This window comes from Cebidichthys violaceus, unplaced genomic scaffold (genome assembly GCF_023349555.1).
Source record: "Cebidichthys violaceus isolate CVI_PGR_0920_01 unplaced genomic scaffold, fCebVio1.0.p SCAF_27, whole genome shotgun sequence".
NCBI lineage: Eukaryota > Metazoa > Chordata > Actinopteri > Perciformes > Stichaeidae > Cebidichthys > Cebidichthys violaceus.
The window spans coordinates 3,889,044-3,911,292 of record NW_027176450.1 but is presented as its reverse complement, the minus strand read 5'-3'; the positions used below and the strand labels follow the sequence as shown (position 1 = coordinate 3,911,292).

The 22,249-nt window shown below is 40.4% G+C and overlaps 1 protein-coding gene across 2 annotated transcripts in view; it reads right to left on the bottom strand.

Moving 5' to 3' along the window:
• The window catches only part of ntm (neurotrimin), a 480,892-nt gene that overhangs the window by 22,736 nt on the left and 435,907 nt on the right, over positions 1-22,249 (bottom strand). For both annotated transcript variants that reach the window (XM_068721275.1, XM_068721274.1), the window contains one exon: positions 5,736-5,861. In XM_068721275.1, the coding sequence (XP_068577376.1) occupies positions 5,736-5,861 (126 nt within the window). The remainder of the gene's footprint in view (positions 1-5,735; positions 5,862-22,249) is intronic.

Sequence of the window (22,249 nt, the reverse complement as noted above, 5' to 3'; positions counted from 1 at the left end):
CCATTTTAAAGTACTGATGTTCTAAAAGGTTGAGAGCATACAATAAAGGGGCAATGTGAACCACATCCACTACAGTAAGAGACAATGGTTTCTAATGCACAAGCTAATGTTATGTTTATTAACATAAAGCAGCAAGCCGGAATTCTCCAGAGACTTAAAGCGTCATCGCCTTTCAATGAGTCAGCGGCCTTCACTCCTCTGCTGGGAAACACTCATCAAACATCACATCACACGCATCTCTTCATCAAGCCATTCTTACAGCCGAGTATATGACAGAATGTCAGAATGAGTTAAATTGGCCATGCTCACATACAGTGACTCATTCTAGAAGGTGTAGTTGGCAAGGCCACCACACCCATTAAGTTGCCACATACCCAGTGTGAGTTGTGAGTATTGCTCTGCTGAATGCACAGAAAAGGCAGCAGGGCTGAGCTGACCCAGATTCCAGAAAACAGGAACAAACAGTATTTGGTAAAAAGTCACCTTTTGGACAAAACTGGAATGATCTATTGGTTCTATGGCCAAACTGAACATAGACAACAGTGCATTTAGTGTGACTCCAACATTACAGTGGTATTCAGTTTGAACCATGGCTGAAGAGTATGCAGATTTGAGTCATTGATATACGGATGTCACTGAACCCATCTTGGGCTGTTGGAGAGGTCACACAGAGGAAGAAAACATAATGGCTAATTGCCTTTCGCTTTGAGGCTTGCCCTTCAAACTAGTGCACTTTTATTGGAATTTAAAATCATCACAAGTACTGAGAGAGAAAGGTTGTTAACCTCCTTCACCTACTAGAGAAACTTAAGCAATGTTTTCATGACATGACAGGACAATGACAGGGTGTCTTCAGCATCTATAAGATCAACAGTCTAGCGGGAGAGGCAGTGGTTAGAGATAACAAAGCACAGAAATAGGTGACTATGTGTGCAGGAAGCCGGTTTTTAGGCCAGAAAGTTATGCAATACAACAACAACAGTCGTGATCTGAGTTGCTAAGAACCTACAGTAACAGAGGGGATGCCAAACATTGTTGCCATCTTGTCTTTTTTACAACCAGAAGTGACACGAGAGGGTGGAGCTACCGCCAAATTTGAATAAGACAGGCTACCAAAAATGTTCCAGATAACTTTCATGAACTGAAAAACAAACTGTGATAGAGGTTAGGGGCAGCTGTGGCTCAGTGGTTAGAGCGGGTTGTGTTCTAACTGTAAGGTTGGTGATTTGATCCCTGGCACCTACTGTCCGTATGCGTCCTTGAAGCCCAAGTTGCTCCCAGTAGCCCACTGCTCCTAATTCCTTACAATGGTCGAATTTCATGTATGGCAAATGCAATAAAGGTTAAGGTTTAGGATTTTTAAAGTTGTAAGACCAAAACACGGACAACTCCCAAACCGGACAACGCTATGGTAGCGATCTGTCAATCAAAAGGTAGCCTACTCTGCTTTATGGTCTGTTTGACTCTAAATGGACCATAATTTACTAAGTGAACATCATGCTGTATTGAAGAAGACTTGAAACTAGAGATTGAGACCATAAACTCATGTTTACAATGTTTACTGAGGTAATAAATCAAGAGAGAAGTAGAGTCATTTTCTCATAGATTATTATACAACCTTCATGGCCGGTAGAGAGGATGCAGGTTCTGCATTGAATTCCCTTTTTAGAACCGGAGGTTGCCGCCTGGTTGGGAGTACTATTCACCCTGGACTTTAAGTGCAGATGGACTACTTCATGTTCAATGCATTTGAGCTCTCTGGTGGAGTGAACTCATATGACCTGGTTAAAAGGCTGCACTTTTCTATTGTTTGTAACACTACCTATGTTTAAGTCAATGCTGCTAAAGGATCACCATGAATAGACATTCATGATGCCCAGAGGTTGAATCCTGAAGACGTTAGTGCTCCCCTGACTTTCCCTCAAGCGCCATCAGCAGTTTCACAATTATGGGTCAGAATGACAACTATTCAATTTGGAGCGGCCATTTATGTTATTTGTGAATTCTTCCATCTAGCACCATCATTCGTTCAGACTTTTAATTTGTTGACTGTTACTCTTGTTTTATGACATTTAGAAATGTGAACTTTTGAACTTGAATTGAACCTGAAAACCACATGCCTCCTGACAGCATTGTTACTCTCATCTCCAACGAAACATGTTCAAATTGAATACCATTCTAAATCACTTGATTTACAGTTGCCTGCGATCATTCAAAACTATTGAAGTCAATGGCACCTATGTTCAGCCCTGTCTCCTAAAAATGATGTTCCCCCAAAACTAAAATGCATTCTCAATTACGTTTGACTAGAAATGTATTTTCTCTCTTTTCTCCCTGATTACGTTTGTGTCTGACGTATTACAAATATGTTTCTAATCAACATATCTTTGCCGTACTCTAGTCTTTATTCTTTTTCTGTGATCTGCCTTGCCTCTACCCACGAGTTGGTGCCCCGCGGCCTGTTCCGAGGGCTGACGGCTGGAGGCTGCACGTCCGGCGCCAACGGGTGAGCGCCCCCACTCGAAACCATAAAACCAAGTCCCGGATTTTACCCGGGGGACGTTCTGGAGGTGTTGTGGCCAGGTGATGTGTCTCGTTGCTGGGGAGGAACGAGGCGAGAGTGGAGGGGTGTTGTGGAGGTATATTTAATTTATTTGATAACCATAACCATAACTTCCACCAGGAAGCCACGTCCACACCCAAACCAAGAGCCACGGTTTCTCCCGGATCTTATCCGCGGGCCTTTGTGGAGGTATTGTAGATGCGTAATGTTCCTCATTGCTCGGCCTGGATGAGCGCGGAGACAGGCGGCGTGTTGCGGCAGTATTCTGACCGCGTAATCGGCTTTAATGCTCCGCTTCAAATCAGTGCGAAAGAGAGGCGGTGGTGGAGAGGTGGTGAAGTGATAAAATGTTGATTAGAAAAATAATATGTCAAACACAAACGTAATCAGGGAGAAAATATGTTTCTAGTCAAACATAATTGAGAATGCATTTTAGTTTTGGGGGAACATAGTTTTTAGGAGACAGGGCTGCAGCTATGTTGAGTATTTAACTTTCAGTGCAGGCTCCTTATACAGATCCAGTTCCTGCTGTAATGTCAGCTCACCTCTGTTTACAGCTTTACAAACATTAGCTCGGTCCTCATAGGGCCACAATCTGCCAGATAATCGAAGACAATACAAACTGACTGACCATCCCCAGCTAAGATCCATTCCAGTCCACTGCTTAAGACACAGTATGCTTTTCTGAGTGTCATTAATGCGGTTTGACGGTGTGGAAAGTCTTTCGGTCGTCTTGGTGTCATGAATTCACTACTGTACTTTTCTCTAGCGATGTGTCTGGCCTAAGTCAGAGGAACTGAGTAAAATATGTGATGTCTTTCTGTTATCCGTAATGTTCTTTCTGTCATCATATTTATAAATAAGATAATATGGGAATAGAGAAAAGATCCTCTAAGTCAACTAAGCTTTATGTTTGGTCCAGGATGTTCTAGGTTTATCTGTTGGACATCAATAAAAGGTAATTTACGATAAGGAGCAAGGTAGTGTTGGGGTTGTAGAAAAATATATTTGCAATCTGTCATTTATTATATATTTAACAAGCTTGATTGATTTACATATAACAGAGGGCCAAATATAATGTGTTCTCTTCTTTTTCTCCTTGACATTTAACAGTGTTAGCGCTAATACTGCAATACTAAGAATATAACATTCCTTGTGCATTCCTTAGCAGTGTTGTGTTTAAGTACCGTATTTTTCGGACTATAAGGCGCACCGGATTATAGGGCGCACTGTGAATTAACGTGTCTATGTTCACACATAAACCGCACCGGATTATAAGGCGCATTAAGCAAAACAACACAGTCCGGTAAATCAAACTTTATTCAACTCAGTTGTAACAACAAATACCGGTACAGAAAAATACACTCACTTATCGATTCATTCCTCTTCCACAAATCCATCGAATTCTTCATCTTCAGTGTCTGAGTGAAACAGCTGTGCGATTTCGGCATCAAGAATGCCCGAATCCCTCTCGTCATTTTCCGAGTCAGTCTTGTTGCCGTTATCGGTACTTGGCTGTTCAGTGATGATTCCAGCTTTCGTGAAAGCTCGGACGACAGTTGCGACCGATGGTTACTTGTTGTGCTTATTGATCGATTTTGACTTTTAGTTTAGACATTACATTCCTGTTACGGGGCCGATCAGGTAGTGACACAGCGTACCGTAATTACCATACCGTAAGATTTTTGAGCGCATTGTACCACATAAAATCGATCAATAAGCACAACAAGTAACCATACATAAGGCGCGCTGGATTATAAGGCGCACTGTCAATTTTTGAGAAAATTTAAGGATTTTAAGTGCGCCTTATAGTCCGAAAAATACGGTAAATGTATTCTGCTGCTATGTGTTTGCATCCTGCAAGAACTCTCTGTTAAATCTTCCCACCAGGTCCGGCAGCTTTTCCTCTATCCTAAGCTTGTATACCAGAGGAAGTGTACTGTGTTCTCTTAGTATGCTCGGCATACAGCCGCAGTCTAGAACCCAGAGACAGCACTGAACAATATGTTTCAACACTCATTAAACATAATGGTTTGTTGGTAGCTAGAAACTCTATGTCACTCAAACCAAAGTGTACAATGTTATTAAATTTTTGAACACCAAGAATTTACGATGAACAACAACATGTGTGATACAAATGCCGATGCTCATGTGGTGGACTGACTCAGTCTCCATACAGAGGCAGTGAGGTTCTGTTGGTGATAAATGCTGCACAGATTACGGAGGAGCTCATGGGTCCCTAACCACAGAATGTCAACATGAGTCAACAAGAAGATACTTTAATCTGTGCAACATCTTGCTCAAAGGTGTCACAGTTGTTGTCAATATCAAAGTCCCCAGACTTTTCACCATTTGACCCGACTAGTGTTATGGGCAGCAGGTATCTGCTTTCTCTCCTTTAAAAAAAAGCAGGAAGACAAAGAAGTCCAACAGCAGTCTGCTCTACACAGCCTGCACAGTAACGTATGCACAAGCATAGCATTTCACAAATAGGAGCCAACCGATGTTCCCTCTCCCTGCTTATCTCCTTTCAGGCAGGTCAGTCACACTAGTGTCATATTTACATTTCTATTCCCAGATCCCAGCATCAGCACAAAGGACAGCACAGACAAAAGCACAAAAGTAACTCATTATGAATGCAAACATCTTGCCTGATTAAGTGAAGCATGGGCCCACTGTGATATGGTTCATTCATTCTTCAGTGAGGCATAATGGCATAAATGCCATTGAGCATACACAATGCAACAACCCCGATTCTGGACATACTTGCCATGGCGTACTTGTGAATGAATAATTCTCCACACAGTAGTAATGCTCTCTGTATTAATTAATAATGTCATTCAAAGTGCCTCCAGAACATTTACATCCATCCTATTATCCTAATTAATTAGTCCAATAACAACAGGGTCAGTTTACTTTCCTGCGAACAATTCAGTGTAATGATGATCTGGAAGCAGGTAATGATGGGTAATAAGTGAGGCGAGAAATCCACCGGGGGTCAAACAAAGTCAAAGATGGGGCGATAAACGGAGAGGGATGAGGGGAAGAGAGGAGGACGAGAGGAGAATGAAGTAGGAAGCACAGAGAACGTGTTACATGTGAGAGGAAGGTTTGAACATAGCAGAACTCTGGTGTGTACTTAATGCACTTATTTACAGGACAAACAAGTTACCTGATGAGTAGATGAGTTTCCAGCTGACGGAAGGCTCTGGTTTACCGCTGGCCTGGCACATCAGGGTGACATTGGAGCCTTCATTTACCACAATATCTCTCGACAGGTTGATGATTTTCGGTGGTACTGTAAAAGCAAATAGCAAATGTTGAAGAAGGTTGAAAGGGAATAAATGAGAACATTTTACACATCAGGTTTGTGTCTTTTGTGCTTTTGTTTTGATTGTTTTTTTTAATTTTAAAAACTTTAAGTGCGCTGCCATTGTTTTTCATTGGGACATATTTAATACAAACTGTTTTAATGCATTAAAAACATTTTAGTAGGAGGATGAATAATGACCATTAATATCAAAAAAATGTATGAAGGTTGAATTATTTGTTTATCCGGTCAGAAGAAATGGTGTATTTATATTAACTGTGCTGCAGGATGGCACATCTCTTAAAGTGGACGCAGTTCGGAGTCCCGGCTGCTGAACAGCCAGTGGAGGCACATGTTGGCAGCCACAGGCAAGAAAAGCATATGGCGATTGTCTTGAATGAAGTTCACACTGCATACAAATGTTAAGTGATGGCTACTAAATGGTGTCACGCCAAACCGCCGTGAATTATGTTAACTAGAAGCCATATGAATCGGATGTCTGGCTACCGGTAAATATGGAAGCTACCTTAATAATACTCGTTCACAGACGTATTGATTCTACACCGTCACAGCTCATCTCTGCAAGACGCGGTCCGTTTACAATATTTTCAGCGCTACGTCACATTTCGTTGCTCATTGGTTGTAAGTCTATTAATTGCATCCAGAGGCATTTTGGACTACAGCTGTTGATAGAGAGACTCCAGACTAATTCACATTTGCATATGGTCTGTCTATGTCAGGGTATATTTTAGCAAATACAAGAAATTCCTCTTCTTCTTTTCCAGATTATAAACTGAAATTGTTCAAAATCACTATCCTTTTTTTTAATTGTTGTAAAACCATTTTTTAATGCATTCATAACTAGAGAAGTTTGAACATTCCATTCTGATTCCTTTTGTTGAAGTTTGCTTCTGCTTACTTCAAATGTAAACACTGACTACACATCCAGTCTTCTACTCGTGGGTGGAGAGGAGGTTGTGTAGCTCAGGTCAAGTCCATTTTTATTAATATAGTACCAAATCATCAGAGGTTGTCTCATGATACTCTTCATAGAGAGCTGGTCTAGACCGTACTTTAGAGGTGAGAGAGGGATAGTTTGAAGGATCCAGGAGCTAGTTTCACGCTGCAGATGCTAAAAGCCACCCGCCTGTTTAAATGTGAAGAATCATTGACGAGTGCATTAGATGCGTAGAGGTGGAATGATTCACACTTTAGTTGTGCGGTTAACATTTGATACAACGAGGAAGAAGCGTCAGTCACATTCATTTATGAGACATTTCCCATTCCTTTTCCCACTGATGAAACAGCTTCTAATAAATAATGCAAGCGCTTCACCAGAGCAGTTGTTTTTTAACATGAAGATATGAATTATACCCTGCAACAAAACAGATTTATTTGAAGTCAATATCCTCTTTTGTGGCACACAAATCAATAAAATGAAATTATGTTTATGTGCAAATGGAATCATTGTAATGTTTAATTCCCTCTGCTTTGTCTTAGACATTTTTTATTCCCCATGGACAAGTACAGCTTTTTGTTTCTGAGCTTGAAACAAACATAGAGAGTGAGATATGTTCCTTCCTGCTCTACTCCACTGGAAGTCCGTGAAACTGGTTCGCTAGCAGTTCGTCATTCCCGACTGCCTACTGAAAGCTCAGGGGCTTCCACAGACTTTCTTTAACTTTCAACTTTTATTTGTCCCCAAAGGGCAATTGGCTTTTGCAGCAAGACTCAGATAAGATGATACAATACAAAAAAACCTTCATAGGGTACATCAAAAGGAGGGAGAGGTGGTGGTGGGGGAGCACTGGATGTTAAGGATGGCCCAAAGTTCACCTTCTCAAGATAGAAATTGAATACAAGAATACTTTTTCACAAGATCACTGATATAACTAATTAAATCATCGGCATAAATACAATATGGATAGGAAAGTGCAATTCAAGCACCTTATGTGAACAACAAACAACAGTTATGTGGGTCAGGGTTTATTGTAGCTTAATATACATTTAGTAAAAATACAGATGAGGTGGAAAACACAAAATCCAGGAACCAGATGACAATTCAAAATATAATGGAATGCAGTAAGGCTCTCAGACATTCTGTAGTGCTTTAAAATATTGATTTATTTTTAACACATATGTAGGCATGATTTACTCTTCCCTCCTCTTTGGTGTTTTTAACCTCCTTTAAATGTGAATGCGGCAACTATTCACCTAAATGATACGTTAATAGCCCCTGGACTTTAATAGCTCATAAAGGTTAAGAAAGATTTCGGCTCATGTTCAATATTTCAAGAAAAAGACTTGAATGAAAATAAACTCATGATTTAATGAGAATAAAGTCACAATATTTTGGAAAGCCAAAACCAATACGAAGCGTTTTGTCGAGTATTTTGTTCACAGACCTGTTAGTAAAGGATATGTGGTCAAAATTACTATTGAATTTATTTATTTTTGTATTATTGTTTTTTATTATATATATATATATATATATATATATATATATATATATATATATATTGTCCCTATATATTATAAAATATTAGTGAATATATAGTTCACTAGTCACTGGATATTGGTAGGGACATGTCCTCACCCTCAGTACCAAATTCTACGCCCTTGGGTGTGAACGGATGAAGGCGAGGGTGAGCTGGTTTCTGGACCCTGCTGAGGGCTTGCACCTCTTTAACTTGCTATTACTCATTCTACCTCAGGAGTTTTGAAAAATGGGTATTCTAGAGCAGAAAAGGGGTCGTAGTGATATAGTTTCTTTAAAAAATTGTTTGTTTATGGGTATATCTCATTAGCTTGAATGAGAATGATGGACAGCACTGCTGGCTCTGTTCCTGGCGCTCAGATTTGATGTCACCCTGCACAGGGCTAACGTTAGCCTCTGAGAACTATCACCCAGAACCACACTTAAAAAACAACAAGAGCAACGTTGTGTTCCTTCAAACATATATTTGAAGAGAGTGACTACAACTACTACTACCTACAGCACCAACTGAGTAAAAGGATAACCATTTTTGAAATCATTTCACATAAATAAAAGTGGAAGTAACACAACACACTGATTTCCAGTAGCTACTGTAGATGGTGTCAAATAAACAGCGCTCAGTGCTAAACTGTATACGCTGATTTCAAAAGGAGCACAGAGCAAATCACCCATAACAAGCAAAGGATACATATATAATACACAGCACTCTGTTCAGAAAAGATATTACCAACTCCATTGAGAGTGCTGCCCCAAGGTGAAAACAGATGCTTTTATACAAACAGGAGTGTAAACCTGCATGTGTGGATTCCAGCCTTCTTATGCCATTTACATTTTTTATAGTTCATTCAAAAGAACAGCTGAAATGCTCTAATAAAGAGATAAAAGATGCTAATTGTAAGTCAAAAATATCCACACAGATGGCACCTACGTCTCTATCAAGAAAAAACAACGATCATGGAAGTCTGAGGACGTAGTGTAGAAACATTGTGAGTTGTTAAATGTGTTAAAATACTCACAGGTTACATTACCCCCAACTTACAGTATTTACACATGGTGGGGGGCGATACACAGCAGCCTACAGCTCTCCTGAATTAGACAACACCATTTCACAGAAAAATGATTTTCAAAAGCAGCAGAGCTCCATGTGAATATAATGTCCCCACTGATCCAAAAGTTGTTGTGATTTCTGCTGCAAGGAGACATTACATTGCAGTTTATAACAAACAAGGTCCTCTTGTGCACAGCTCAGAATACACTTTACATAATAGAATATGAAAAAAATAGAAAACAAAACCTCCCACCAATGAGCTGCTTAGTATCGCCAGAGTTCCTCAGGGTAACAACATAAATGGTTTAATCACAATGTGCTTGTGCTGCCAGTGGTATATTTAAACATCATTTTCATACATATATTTACACTGTTGATTTAATATGAATTATTGTTGATTCATCACTGAGACATTTGTTTGGAGAAAGAAAAATCAGACCTGCATTACGTGAATGGCGGAATGTCCTCACTCAGAATATTATGGGTTATTAATGATTCACATCAAGCCTCCCCTTACCCTCTGGCTTCCCCTCCCACCTGCTCATCTGTGTCCACATTTTGCAAAACCCCTGATTACATTCAATGACAGTGTTTTTTTGTACGTCAAATGGCAACATTTTAAGAGTCTGTGCATGTCTGTGCATGGCAACTAGAGTATGGTAAAGGTTTGATCTTATGGCAGTCAAACTCTGTCATGGTTAGGCAACGTAAACATTTGTAACGGTTGGTTTGGGCCAAAGGATGTTCACTGGCTCTAAACGTTAGCATTGCATAAGGTGTAGAACCCTCCAATATGTGCATACGTGTGGCCTTGCGTCAGTCCAGCTTGGTCTCTTAAACATATTACAAACAATACAACAAAAGCGGGATGTAGATACATTTTGAGGGAAACATATTTTAAACACAGGACTTTCACCCAGTAGACCACTGTTGATAAAGTCAACATTCATGTATATATTATAAACGTCTGTAACTTTAAATAACGTGACAAGCATACTTATTTTAAGCCACACCATGAGGTTATAGTTAATCTTGCCAGCTAGAACAGTAAAAGAAAGAAAGAAAAGACTTGCATCTCAAATATTTGTGTATTACATTAAGTGCTTATATTAACTTGTCCATTAATCAGACCCTGTATTAAATATGTCCCAATACAATACAATGTCCTTATCCAGCAGCATTCTGATGTGACTAACTATATGGGTGCATTTAAATGAGAGCTGTTTTTGTGTGGACTCACACTACTCTTATCATAAAAACACATCTGAAGACGTCTCTGATGTCTCAAGACATATAAATAACACATGTCTCAGCACACATCTGAAGATATAGTTGACTGCATATGACTGTGATGATTTCTTCTGGATGCCTCACACTTATTAAGTTTTCCTGAATAAATGTTGTTTTATCCTTTTTTAAATTCCAGACAGATCAGTCAAAGCTCTCTTTTTGTCATTTCCATTTCAAAGCAACAAGGACACATCTCCGTTTTGACATTTGAGGATCATCAACTACAATCCCTTGAATAGAGCATCACTAGTGCTTTAACTTGTTTCAGTCACATCAGACTTGTTTGTAAGACGAAATCTCTATGAATAATGTATTGGATGTCAGCTTAATCCCCATTTACCCTTCATGAATGACAAAAGCATACAGCAAGTGTGTCAGCGTTGCTTCTGTTTAGCTGTGGAGCAAGAGGCCAAAGCCGAACCTCTGTTTTTGGAATCAATACAAAAGGTTGACTTTCAGATGTATTCAATACAAGCTGTCAGGTTATGAAATTCTTCAACATTTTTGGGCTGATGTTGCTAATAATAATGATACACTCTGAATAAAATGTTATCCTTGTTTGCTTTGACAGCTTGATGGTTTTAAGGCAAACGAGGCTATTGAAAACCAAGACAAGTGTGGCAAACATCGTGTCACTGGAGGTGTTCATTAGCTACAGCGGGGCTGCCGCAATCAACAGAATTTGAAAATGTTTGTTTGAAAAAAACAACTGAACTTTTGAACTGAATCCCCTAATACATTTTCATTGTCAGGCGTTTTTAACTGCCAATAAAATGTCTGAGTGCATATAGAAGGTGTTTAACTGTTGTTAAGAGAGAGAGTGAGTGTGTGTGTGTGTGTGTGTGTGTGTGTGTGTGTGTGTGTGTGTGTGTGTGTGTGTGTGTGTGTGTTGAGCCACATTGGTATTCTCTGGCCCTTGGTTCATATAAAACATGTACGATTTCAATAGAGGTGTGAACTCACATCATCTCTGAGAGAGAGCATTGCAGAGCTATTTGGAAAAATAATGCAGTAATACAATCATTTTGCATCATGAAAACAAATATGCTGAGCAGTAATACATATAATATAATAACAATAAAGCGCCTCCGATTGAAAACATTTTTGCAGTAATTAGAAGCCGAATTCTTTGTTGCTGTTGATGATTTGTGTTTCACCTGTCAGTCAATAGATGAACGTCATTTTCATTTAAAAAAACTAAACAATAAGAAATAAACATATGACACCACTACATTTGTTATCTTGTTATGTATGTTTCAGTGTAGGGATCTTTAAAATCTGAAACTATGTCACCCTTCTGAGACCTTAAGATTTAAAAACTGTATTTCTGATGGAAGATAATGACGTGTGCGTCACACTGCATGTTAAAATATGTACACTATGTCTAAGTGTTCAGATTTGACTGAGTTATGACTCATAATATGAATTATGACGCATATTACGGCAATAAATACTAATTAAAGTACCTCAGTAGCCTCCCTGAGTTATGTGTTATGGCCTCTGCTGCTGCGGTGGGCCAAATCAGCTGACCTAACTACAGTAACTAACTTCCCAGCATGCACCTGCCCCTTTCACCTCGTGCCTGTGGGAGCTTTTTCCTTTGAGTACATTCCACATTTAAATTTGATCCTAGACACTTTCCTAGACACTTTCGACATGTCTGACCATTATTATTATTTTTTTTATACACTGTATTCATCCCGGAATCTTGCTCAGGGACACTTTGACATAGGACACGTACCAGCCGAGGACGTCGTCTGGTAACCAAAAGGTTACCAGACGACTTTCTTAACCCAGTGAGCCACATTACCACCTACGGGCAATTACCCTAACGTGCATGTCTTTGGACTGTAGGAGACAGTGCTAACCACTGCACCGCCGTGCTGCCCACAGAGGATGCAGTTTACACAAGATCTACTCCTGTAGAGCTACAGCTTTGTGTGTATGTGAAGACTGAGGAAGAGAAAGCAGACAGAAAGCTCCAACCACCCACTGTTATCATTTGTCAGTGACACGGCCAGTCTATTGCTGTACATTAGAGAGTAAAGCACTAGATCTCTCTCGGGTGTTCCCAAATAGTCATGGGACACAGAGACACATTTTCATTACCCTGTGAGACAAAACAGCCAGATAAAGAGCTGCTCACTGCCATCTTTGATAGGAGCGATAAGGTGAACGGAGGGATCAGAGTCTTATCACTTGTGTTGTGGTCACTCATCTTTCAGCTGGATAACCAGAGTTCAAATCCCTGTGTAACCCAACCCTGCTGAGCTGAACTCAGAACTAAATCTCTATTGGCATCGGGGCTGCTGCTCTGAAGTAAACTCTGACCCTTGACCTCACATACAGGGGGTGTGAGCTGAAGATGTTCATGGGGATTGTGAGCCTCACATATTAACAGTAAGAACGACGCTTACTGTCCACATGGATCAGAGTTTATCCAAACAGCACAGCGGTACCCTGCTGTACATGACTGAGAATCCTGTCGCTGGGATAAAAGGAGGATTTAGCAATGCACTGGACAAACTTCTCTCTCATTATTTCACAGTGCATCCAATGCAGAACTGTCAAAAGGGAAACTATTTTGTGTGTTGTGTCACCCTCAACAAAGGCTAGCTCTTCAAAATCAAACCGTGATGACAGTCATGTCACTTTTCATTTTAATGAAGCTGTCAAGAGAGTTTACATTAAAAGCTGCAATGATATTGGAATTTCAGTAAAAGTAACCAATATTATGCTTTTTACTTAAGCAACTGCGACTCTGCTCTACCACTGAGTCGCAGTTGCCCCTACTGGCAGAAAGTTTTCTTTAGTGCATAATCACCTGAAAATAAGAATTGTTGTATTTTCGACCACTTAGAAGAGTCAGTTACATCTACATACAGTGTTGGTCCTCTCAAAGAGTCGGTCACCATGTTTCTACAAGACATTTGTGTTTTTGCGTCGGCCCGCATAGTTTTCTTGGCACACGTGGGAAGTTTTAGTTTGTTGCAATCTGCAAACTTACCGCTAGATGCCAAATGATATACGCTGGCCCTTTAACAGTAAACAAATCATATCACACTGTCAACTGTTTGTTTAAACTTGGTGGACATTAAAAGAGTGACTGTAATGTGATTCAAGTTTTCCTCTTTTAGGCACTTGATGTAGTCACATCTCTGTGTTTCACTGAAAACATATATACGTTTTATTACATTACATTACATTACATTACAGTCATTTAGCAGACACTTTTATCCAAAGCGACTTACAATAAGTGCATTCAACATTGGTAATCAAAAGAACTACTAGTCACCAGAAGTCATAAGTACATTTCCTTTTCCAAACAAGCATCTAAGAGCATGAAGCAGAGCATAACTCAGAGCCAAAGTACAGTGCAGAAACAAGAAAAACAGTTAGTGCTATAAGTAATGCGAATACAATAAGTGCAAAGTGGAAGGCTCAGGGTAGCACTTCCTGAAGAGGTGGGTTTTCAGGCTGCGCCGAAAGATGGGCAGCGACTCTGCTGTCCTGACGTCAGTGGGAAGTTCATTCCACCACTGTGGGGCCAGGACAGAAAACAGCCGTGACCGGGTCGATCGGCCGCCGGGACCTCTGAGCGACGGGGCAACCAATCGCCCCGAGGCAGCAGAGCGAAGTGGTCGGGCGGGGGTGTAAGGCTTGACCATGGCCTGGAGATAGGAAGGAGCTGTTCCTTTCACTGCCCTGTAGGCTAGCACCAGAGTCTTAAACTGGATGCGAGCTCTTACAGGTAGCCAGTGTAGAGAACAGAGAAAGGAAGTTGTGTGGGAGAACTTGGGGCGACTGAACACCAGGCGAGCTGCGGCTTTCTGGACAAGCTCCAGAGGTCTGATGGCCGTCGCTGGGGCTCCGGCGAGTAAAGAGTTGCAGTAGTCCAGGCGGGAGATGACAAGAGCCTGGATGAGAACCTGCGCCGTCTCGTCAGTGAGGAAGGGGTGAATCCTCCTGATGTTGTAGAGCAGGAATCTGCAGGAGCGTGTAACGGATGAAATGTTTGCCGAGAATGACAGTTGGTCATCCAGGGTCACACCCAGGTTCCTCGCAGTCCGAGTTGGCGTCACCACGGTATCATCAATGGTGATGAACAGGTCTCGGTGCGGGCAACCCTTCCCCGGGAGGAACAGTAGCTCAGTTTTGTCTAGGTTGAGCTTGAGGTGGTGTGTCATCATCCACTTCGAGATGTCAGCCAAACACGCAACGATGCGTGTCTCCACTTGGGTGTCACCGGGGGGAAATGACAAGACCAGCTGGGTGTCATCGGCATAACAATGGTAAGAGAAGTCATGCGAGCGAATAACAGAACCCAGAGATGTTGTGTAGAGCGAGAAGAGAAGGGGGCCCAGGACTGAACCTTGCGGAACCCCCATAGTCAGCATGCGTGGTTCCGACACGCCCCCTCCAGGTCACCTGGTAGGATCGACCTGTCAGGGAGGATGCAAACAGGGAGAGTGCAGAGCCTGAGACGCCCATCCCCTCGAGGGTGGAGAGGAGGATCTGATGGTTCACACACACATATATATATATATACATATATATATATATATATATATATATATATACATATATATATATGTATATACATATATATATATATATATATATATATATATATGTATATACATATATATATATATATACATACATATATATATATACATACATATATATATATATACATATATATATATATATATATATACACACACATATATATATATATATATATATATATATATATATATATATATATATATATATATATATATACAAACACATCTCCAGTAATCTCTAGCTGGGTTGCCTAGCAGTACATGAAGCAAGATTACATGAGAATGTAGATAAATCAACATATTTGCTTTAAAATATAGTAAACCTAATGGCAGTATATGGATGATCTGAATTGTCAGTAACATAGCTAGAAAATGAATATGATCTTAATATTACCTGATGAATGTTTATGAATGCACTGAATGGTAAATGGACTGTACTTGTATATCTCTTTTCTAGTCTTATACTCAAAGCTCTTTAACACTACATGTCATCATTCACCCATTCATACACTGATGACAGTGGACTATCTAATCATACACCGCAGGAACAGCTACGGGTTAAGTGTCTTGCCCAAGGACACATCGACATAGACTAGCGGAGCCGGGGATGGAAGCGCCGGTACTCTGAAGGACGACCCTGCTCTACCACAGAGCTGCAGTCGCCTGTAGAACTATGTAAGCAACCATCTGTAAACTGCAGGGATACTGTGTGTTCTTTTGCAGCAGGGAACACAAGAAGCTCCTGTTGCTTTGAGACATATGTAAATATAATTTTTAGTAAAAACAGCTAAATAGCAAAATAATCTGAGTTCATTTTCCATCAAAATGACAGGGTTAGAGGGAAGATCACTTATTGCCACACTGGCATTCCTTCTATTGTTGCTTATTAGTTTCGAGGCTAACAAGACAAACAACTAGCAGCTCTTTGAGGTTGAACTAGAGGTGCTTTGAGCTGAATGTTGCACTCATAATGAAAATGCTAACATGCCAATGTTTAGCTGATATGATTAGCATGTTCATTATCATAGTTTAACATGTTACCATGCTAACCTTTGTTAACTAAACTAAAAACAAAGTGCAGCTGAGGCTAAGTGGAGTCATAAACCAAAATATTGTACAAATTTGCAATAATTATGGCCCCGAAATAACCCATTCTCACTCCCAACATCGCCCCTTGGTCAGTGGCCCTACGCTTCACACTATAACGCTCTAGCTATCACTCTAGTGTCAGTGTTGGTGGTGTTGGGGACGGCCTGTCAGTTTTCCGCTTGGTACATGCATAGTGTCTTTTCAAAATAAACTTCCGTGTTTACAGGAAAAGTACACCTCTCATTACATGCATACAGTCTCTTTAGGGTAGGTTTATTTAACATTTTCAGTTTATTTATTTCATTTGTTAAGTAAAATAAATAATTTTGTCACGTGACTGGTGTTACACTGGTGTGTACAGAATGGAAGTTCCTTAAAAGTAAGGTACTAACCAGTAGGATAATAACCGTGCTTTGTCTCTGGACCCCACGGTTATCTGAACCAAATTTCATGGGAACATTGTTTTAGATTCATTTCAGTCTGGACCAGACCGGTAGACTGAGTGAGCAACATGGCAACCTGTTTTGTTGGTTTATATATCTGCTTCGAACTTAACCAACAGACCGACATCATCGTCCTCATGTTCTGGCACAAGAACTTTTTGTTGGCGAGACCTATTTGAAGACCATACTCTACAATACACTCAGTGTTTTGATAGACAAGCCTTCTGTGTGGGCTTCTATAAAAATAGAAAAAAGGAAACTTGTAATAGACTATTAGGGTTTTCTTTCTACACCACCTGCTACAAGACTGGATAAGTGGAAGATGGGCTTCAGTCAGGTGGCAAATACTTTCATTCCCTGTGTTGTTTGCTACATATACAGTAACCCCACACATTATATTCTGACCTTTACTGTATGAGTATTTGTTGGCTGCCTCAATGAACCCACTTTTATCCTGCTTTTGCAGTCACCAAGGCAACAGTAAGCTAAGACTACTGTATATTGAAGTTTTGTTTTTCACCTAAAGCTTCATAGTGGGAAGATGTTTACTCAGGGGCAGCAGGAAGCCTCTAACTTCTGTCATAAGACTTCTCTGTGCATTCAACCAAACAAGTAATGTGCTCTCTCTGGCACCGAAAGCCTATGATACATATGAGAAGAAAAACAGCTTTGACCCTCTTCACATAGCTATGGTCGGGTAATGTACCCAATATCCCAATGCATGTGCTGTAGTGCATCTCCAAAAAGTGCTGCATTTTTAAGTAATTTGAAAATATGGCACAAAAATGCTAAAGCACAGACTGTGGGCGTCTCAGTAGTCTGAGTTATAGTCTGAGGTCTGTAAAGTAGTGTAGGTTTATTTTGTAGCAGTCAGTGTTTAATCGAGGTAAACACAGTGGACACAATGAACTAAAGGAGAAGCTTTTAATACAGTGTACAGCAGCTGTGCACTGTGAACTAAATACCACACAGACAGGCAAAGAGAATTTAAAATCCAAAAACATACCAAACAGCACAGCGGTACCCTGCTGTAAATGACTGAAAATCCTGTCGCTGGGATTAAAGGAGGATTTAGCAATGCACTGGACAAACTTCTCTCTCATTATTTCACAGTGCATCCAATGCAGAACTGTCAAAAGGGAAACTCTTTTGTGTGTTGTGTCACCCTCAACAAATGCTAGCTCTTCAAAATCAAACCGTGATGACAGTCATGTCACTTTTCATTTTAATGAAGCTGTCGGTATACAGTATACAGTACAAAAGCAGCTGTGCACTGTGAATTAAATAGCACACAGACAGGCAAAGAGAATTTAAAATCTAAGAACATACCAAACTGCCAGAGTGCTGCTTGCTGGTTTTTGCACCACCACAAAAAAGGTCAGAAAACATTAAAATCCACCCTTGCTACCTCTCTTCAGCCACTTACTTATTCTGCAACCAATGTGTTTCTAATTTCCAAAATGTTTGAAGGAAAGACAAAGTTATTCTAAAGATTCTCAGGGTTTGTGTCAAATTCTAGTCCGGGAAACAGAACAAAAATAAAAGTGTGACTGAGAACAACAAAATGTGTTGTTCTTCTAATAAGAACAGTGTGATTTGGCAGCATGTAAAGAAGTCTGCCTTTGTGTCCGGCAATTGTGAATGAGGAACCTATTGATTATTACTTTCCTTCACATATTTAAAGTGCTGTACTTATGAATCTTATCAGTTGCTTGTAATGATTACACAGGATTTATTTTACCTGGCTTGTATAAATGGTGACGCAAGAGGAGACGGTGCGCGCAGACAGGGGGAAGCAAGCGATGTTTAGTGGACTCAGAGAGCACGACTTTTTCGGGCGATTGCTCGGCAAAAGGATCCTTTTCATGGATTACAAGCGGGAGACTTCAATGGAAAACGGCACAGAGCACCACCAGCTAAACGGTGGTGAGGTAGCGTAAGTTCTGTGGACAAAGGAACCGCGGCGTCTCGCCATGCTTCCACCTGTTGTTGACTTTGTTTTGTTTGCTGCAACCCGTATGCCAAATGGATTTGCTTTATATTGATATATGGTGTTATCTTTAACTGGCTGTGTGGTTTCTTTTGTGTCTGATGGGGTCTGTCATAGTGAATAATAGAGAGAGCCTTTCAGCGTGTTTTTGTGTTATGCAGTCAGATGCAGTGTCTGTATACCCCCAATTCAGATCCGCCCGTGCCCTTTAATTTTAGCATATGTAATTTTCCCTTTTTAGGTTTATATAATAAGGTGAACTGTTACAAGCATCCAGGTGTGTTTTTCAACCCGTTCTTATTCACAGCTCGTCAACGGTCCAATGCGTCAAACGATGATGCTCTCCACGTACCCCTCTAGAGTCAGTTTGGACATGCAGGGCTGCCTCTCGTGGCCATAGTATTTATGATAGGTGTAAAGGAGGACAGTCAGGTGACTTAGTATTAAATGGGACAAATCTGTATATAAGGAGGATGGGGTGGATGACTGAGCCAAACAAACAGACATTCACCAAGGAGACCACCATGTCCCGTGCAAAACTCAAAGTTCACTTATTTTTAGTTACATAATGCACCATACTTAACATATGTCATGCACTGTACGTACCATAGTGAACTTATTTTCTTAACTTAAGTTACAAACCCATCTTCTTTTAACTCAAAACCATGATCATTTCCTAAACAAGTAGTAACGTACTGAAATTGCTTAATGAAAAGTTAACCACATGTTTATGCCTATCAAACTCACATGTTTAAAAAAGTTTGTTTTATTTACCCAAAATCAAATCAAAGTGCGTTAAAAAGTGATGCCAAGGGGTCCTGACCAAGCGTCCGTATGTGACGAGTTGGGAAGGAGAATGCTTTGAAAACTGCTTTTATTTTCAAAAGGAGCACAGCAAGGTGCAACAAATATTAGTTACCCAGAAGTAAAATAAAACCATACGTGTAATGTGATAATTATTCATGCTTTTATTTCATCCCATCTATACGTTTTAAAATCCGTCTTGACTGTTCACCGGGTCATTTACAAGTGGTTCATAATGCTTCTGCAAACCAGGTTCACTGTAGTTGCAATACAAACACCAGCAGCTAAAACTTGCCTGTATTACATTTAATGTATTAATTTATTCTTATCTCTATTTCATAGATGACTTTTATATGGTGTCCCTATTTTGTGTCTTCTATTTAATTTGTCTTTTATTGTGAAGCATGTTCAGTTCTGATGTGGGAGGTTTATATATAAAAGCAAATGTGCTACTTTCTTATTTGGGTATTTCCTCATGCTAAAGACTGACATCCATTTTAAGAACAATCCTGACAGGTTTTCACATGGGAATAAACAAATCAGAGGTCTTATTTTTTCAGTTTTAATTAAAATGTGAAAGATTAAAAAAAAAATGAAAACATTCATAAACTAGAAAGGTGCAGTCAGAATGACGATCTCCACCAGGTCAGTCTACAATGACCACTGCTGTATTGTGTGATTGAGTGAATACAACCCACAATTGGCTAAGCCCCTGTCTAGACACCTATTGGTGTCTAGACAGCAATATGTGTCTAGACAGGTGTCATAAAACACACCTCATTTGAGACATCATAAGATCTTGCCAAAAACAAAATTAAACTCACCAAGGTGTCTGCCTGCGTAGCACCGGCTGAGATGTGGAGAGTTACAGCAGTGTGGGTATACTGGTAGTTCCATTAGCTGTTAGCATTTAGTCCAACCCACCGTACACAACAATAAAAGTGAGCCAGCTAACAACCAGTGATGTACGCTACTAGTGGGCTTAAAGTGTTGTGAAACACATGTCATTCAAACTCTATAACAAGAGGAGATGCATGCACGCGATCAGCTTGAAGCCGTGACACTTACAATACGCTTCATACCATCGTGGCAAATGCAAAATGAACGCAGTGTGTGTACTGGTTGTTCTGTTGGCTGTTAGCCAAACACAACGTCTATCACAAACTGTTATCCCCTTCACTCTGGGCAAATATTATGCAGTTTGCTGCAGCAGACTGCGTGATTAACTGTGGACAGACAGACAGACACTCACTCACTCACTCTTTCATGCACACACACACACACACACACACACACACACACACAAACACACACACACGTCGCCGATCGAATGATGCTCCCAGCGGAGATAATGAGGCCCATAATTGTCCTAGAATGCACTGGTGCATGTTTATTGTTCCCTTGCCTAAAATCTAGGGTCTAGGACTAATCTGTGATCAGACTTTAAACACTCCAGCTGAAGGTTCTCTGAACTACTGTGGGTAAACTCTCTACTGAGATCTTACATGTTGTAAATAATCGATGAAGCCATCTGAATCAGACACAGCCGTTGTGATGGGGCATGGTTCCAGAGACCGACAGCTCATGCTGGAGAGCCATCAAGACCCTCTGATCAAATATGCCAAAGGAGGGGAGGAGAGCCAGTTCTATATAATGAGCTCTCTTTAGAACCACAAACAAGTGCTTATCTCGTTCACAAAACTTGACACCACTGTGCTTATGAAGCCGGTTTCACTGATCATGTTATTAGAGGTGCTGTGTAATTTAAATTCTGTTACAGCAACATAATGACTTTGCATAGAGCGCTGACAGCACAGGGAGCTCACGGCTTTAAACGGCAATGCACACACACGTACAGGGATCTAGTTTGTTTGAACACATTTAAATCATATTGCATATGGGCCTACATTACAAAAAAAATACAAATAACCTTGACTGTTTTGTTGTTGTGAATTAACTGCCATGTGATAAATGACAGCCCAGTGGCATTAGCATTTCCTAATTTTCAACTTCTCAGGTGTACATGAAAATAACCCTACGAAGACTATTACAAAGGTGTTGTTGTATTGGATAGAACGCATTGATTAATGTCACACAAACAATGTCCGAACACAAGCTGAGACATTGAGAGTGATGGGAATTCATAGACAGATTTCATAGACTTCCATTTATAATCAGCAGAGGCTTCAGTATCCACTTCATCTTGTGTTCTCATGTTTTCATCCTGCCTGCCTGTTTTTCAAACTCTCCTGTTGTTTCAGGTCCTGCCACTCACACCCTGTCATCACTCACCCCTTCACCTGGTCTTACACGCCCATCTCACCAGCAGCCCATTCCCTCATTAGTCCCTCACTATTTAGGCCCGTTCACTTGCACTTGATCCCTACCAGATTGTCTTTTGTGTTACTATCAAGCTCTCCAGTGTTATCCTCGTTCCAATATCTGATCTGCCTGTTTTTGACCATGGATTCCCTTCCTGCCCCTTTTTGGATTTGACTGATCTCTCGGTTTTGACCCTGAACACAAGTAAATCAAACTATAGTTGTAACTGTGTCTCTGTGTCGTACTATTGGGTTCCAGTGCCCAAGTACTAGTAATCATTACAAGTATGCCAGAGTGCGGCAATTGTGATAGACTTTGGTTC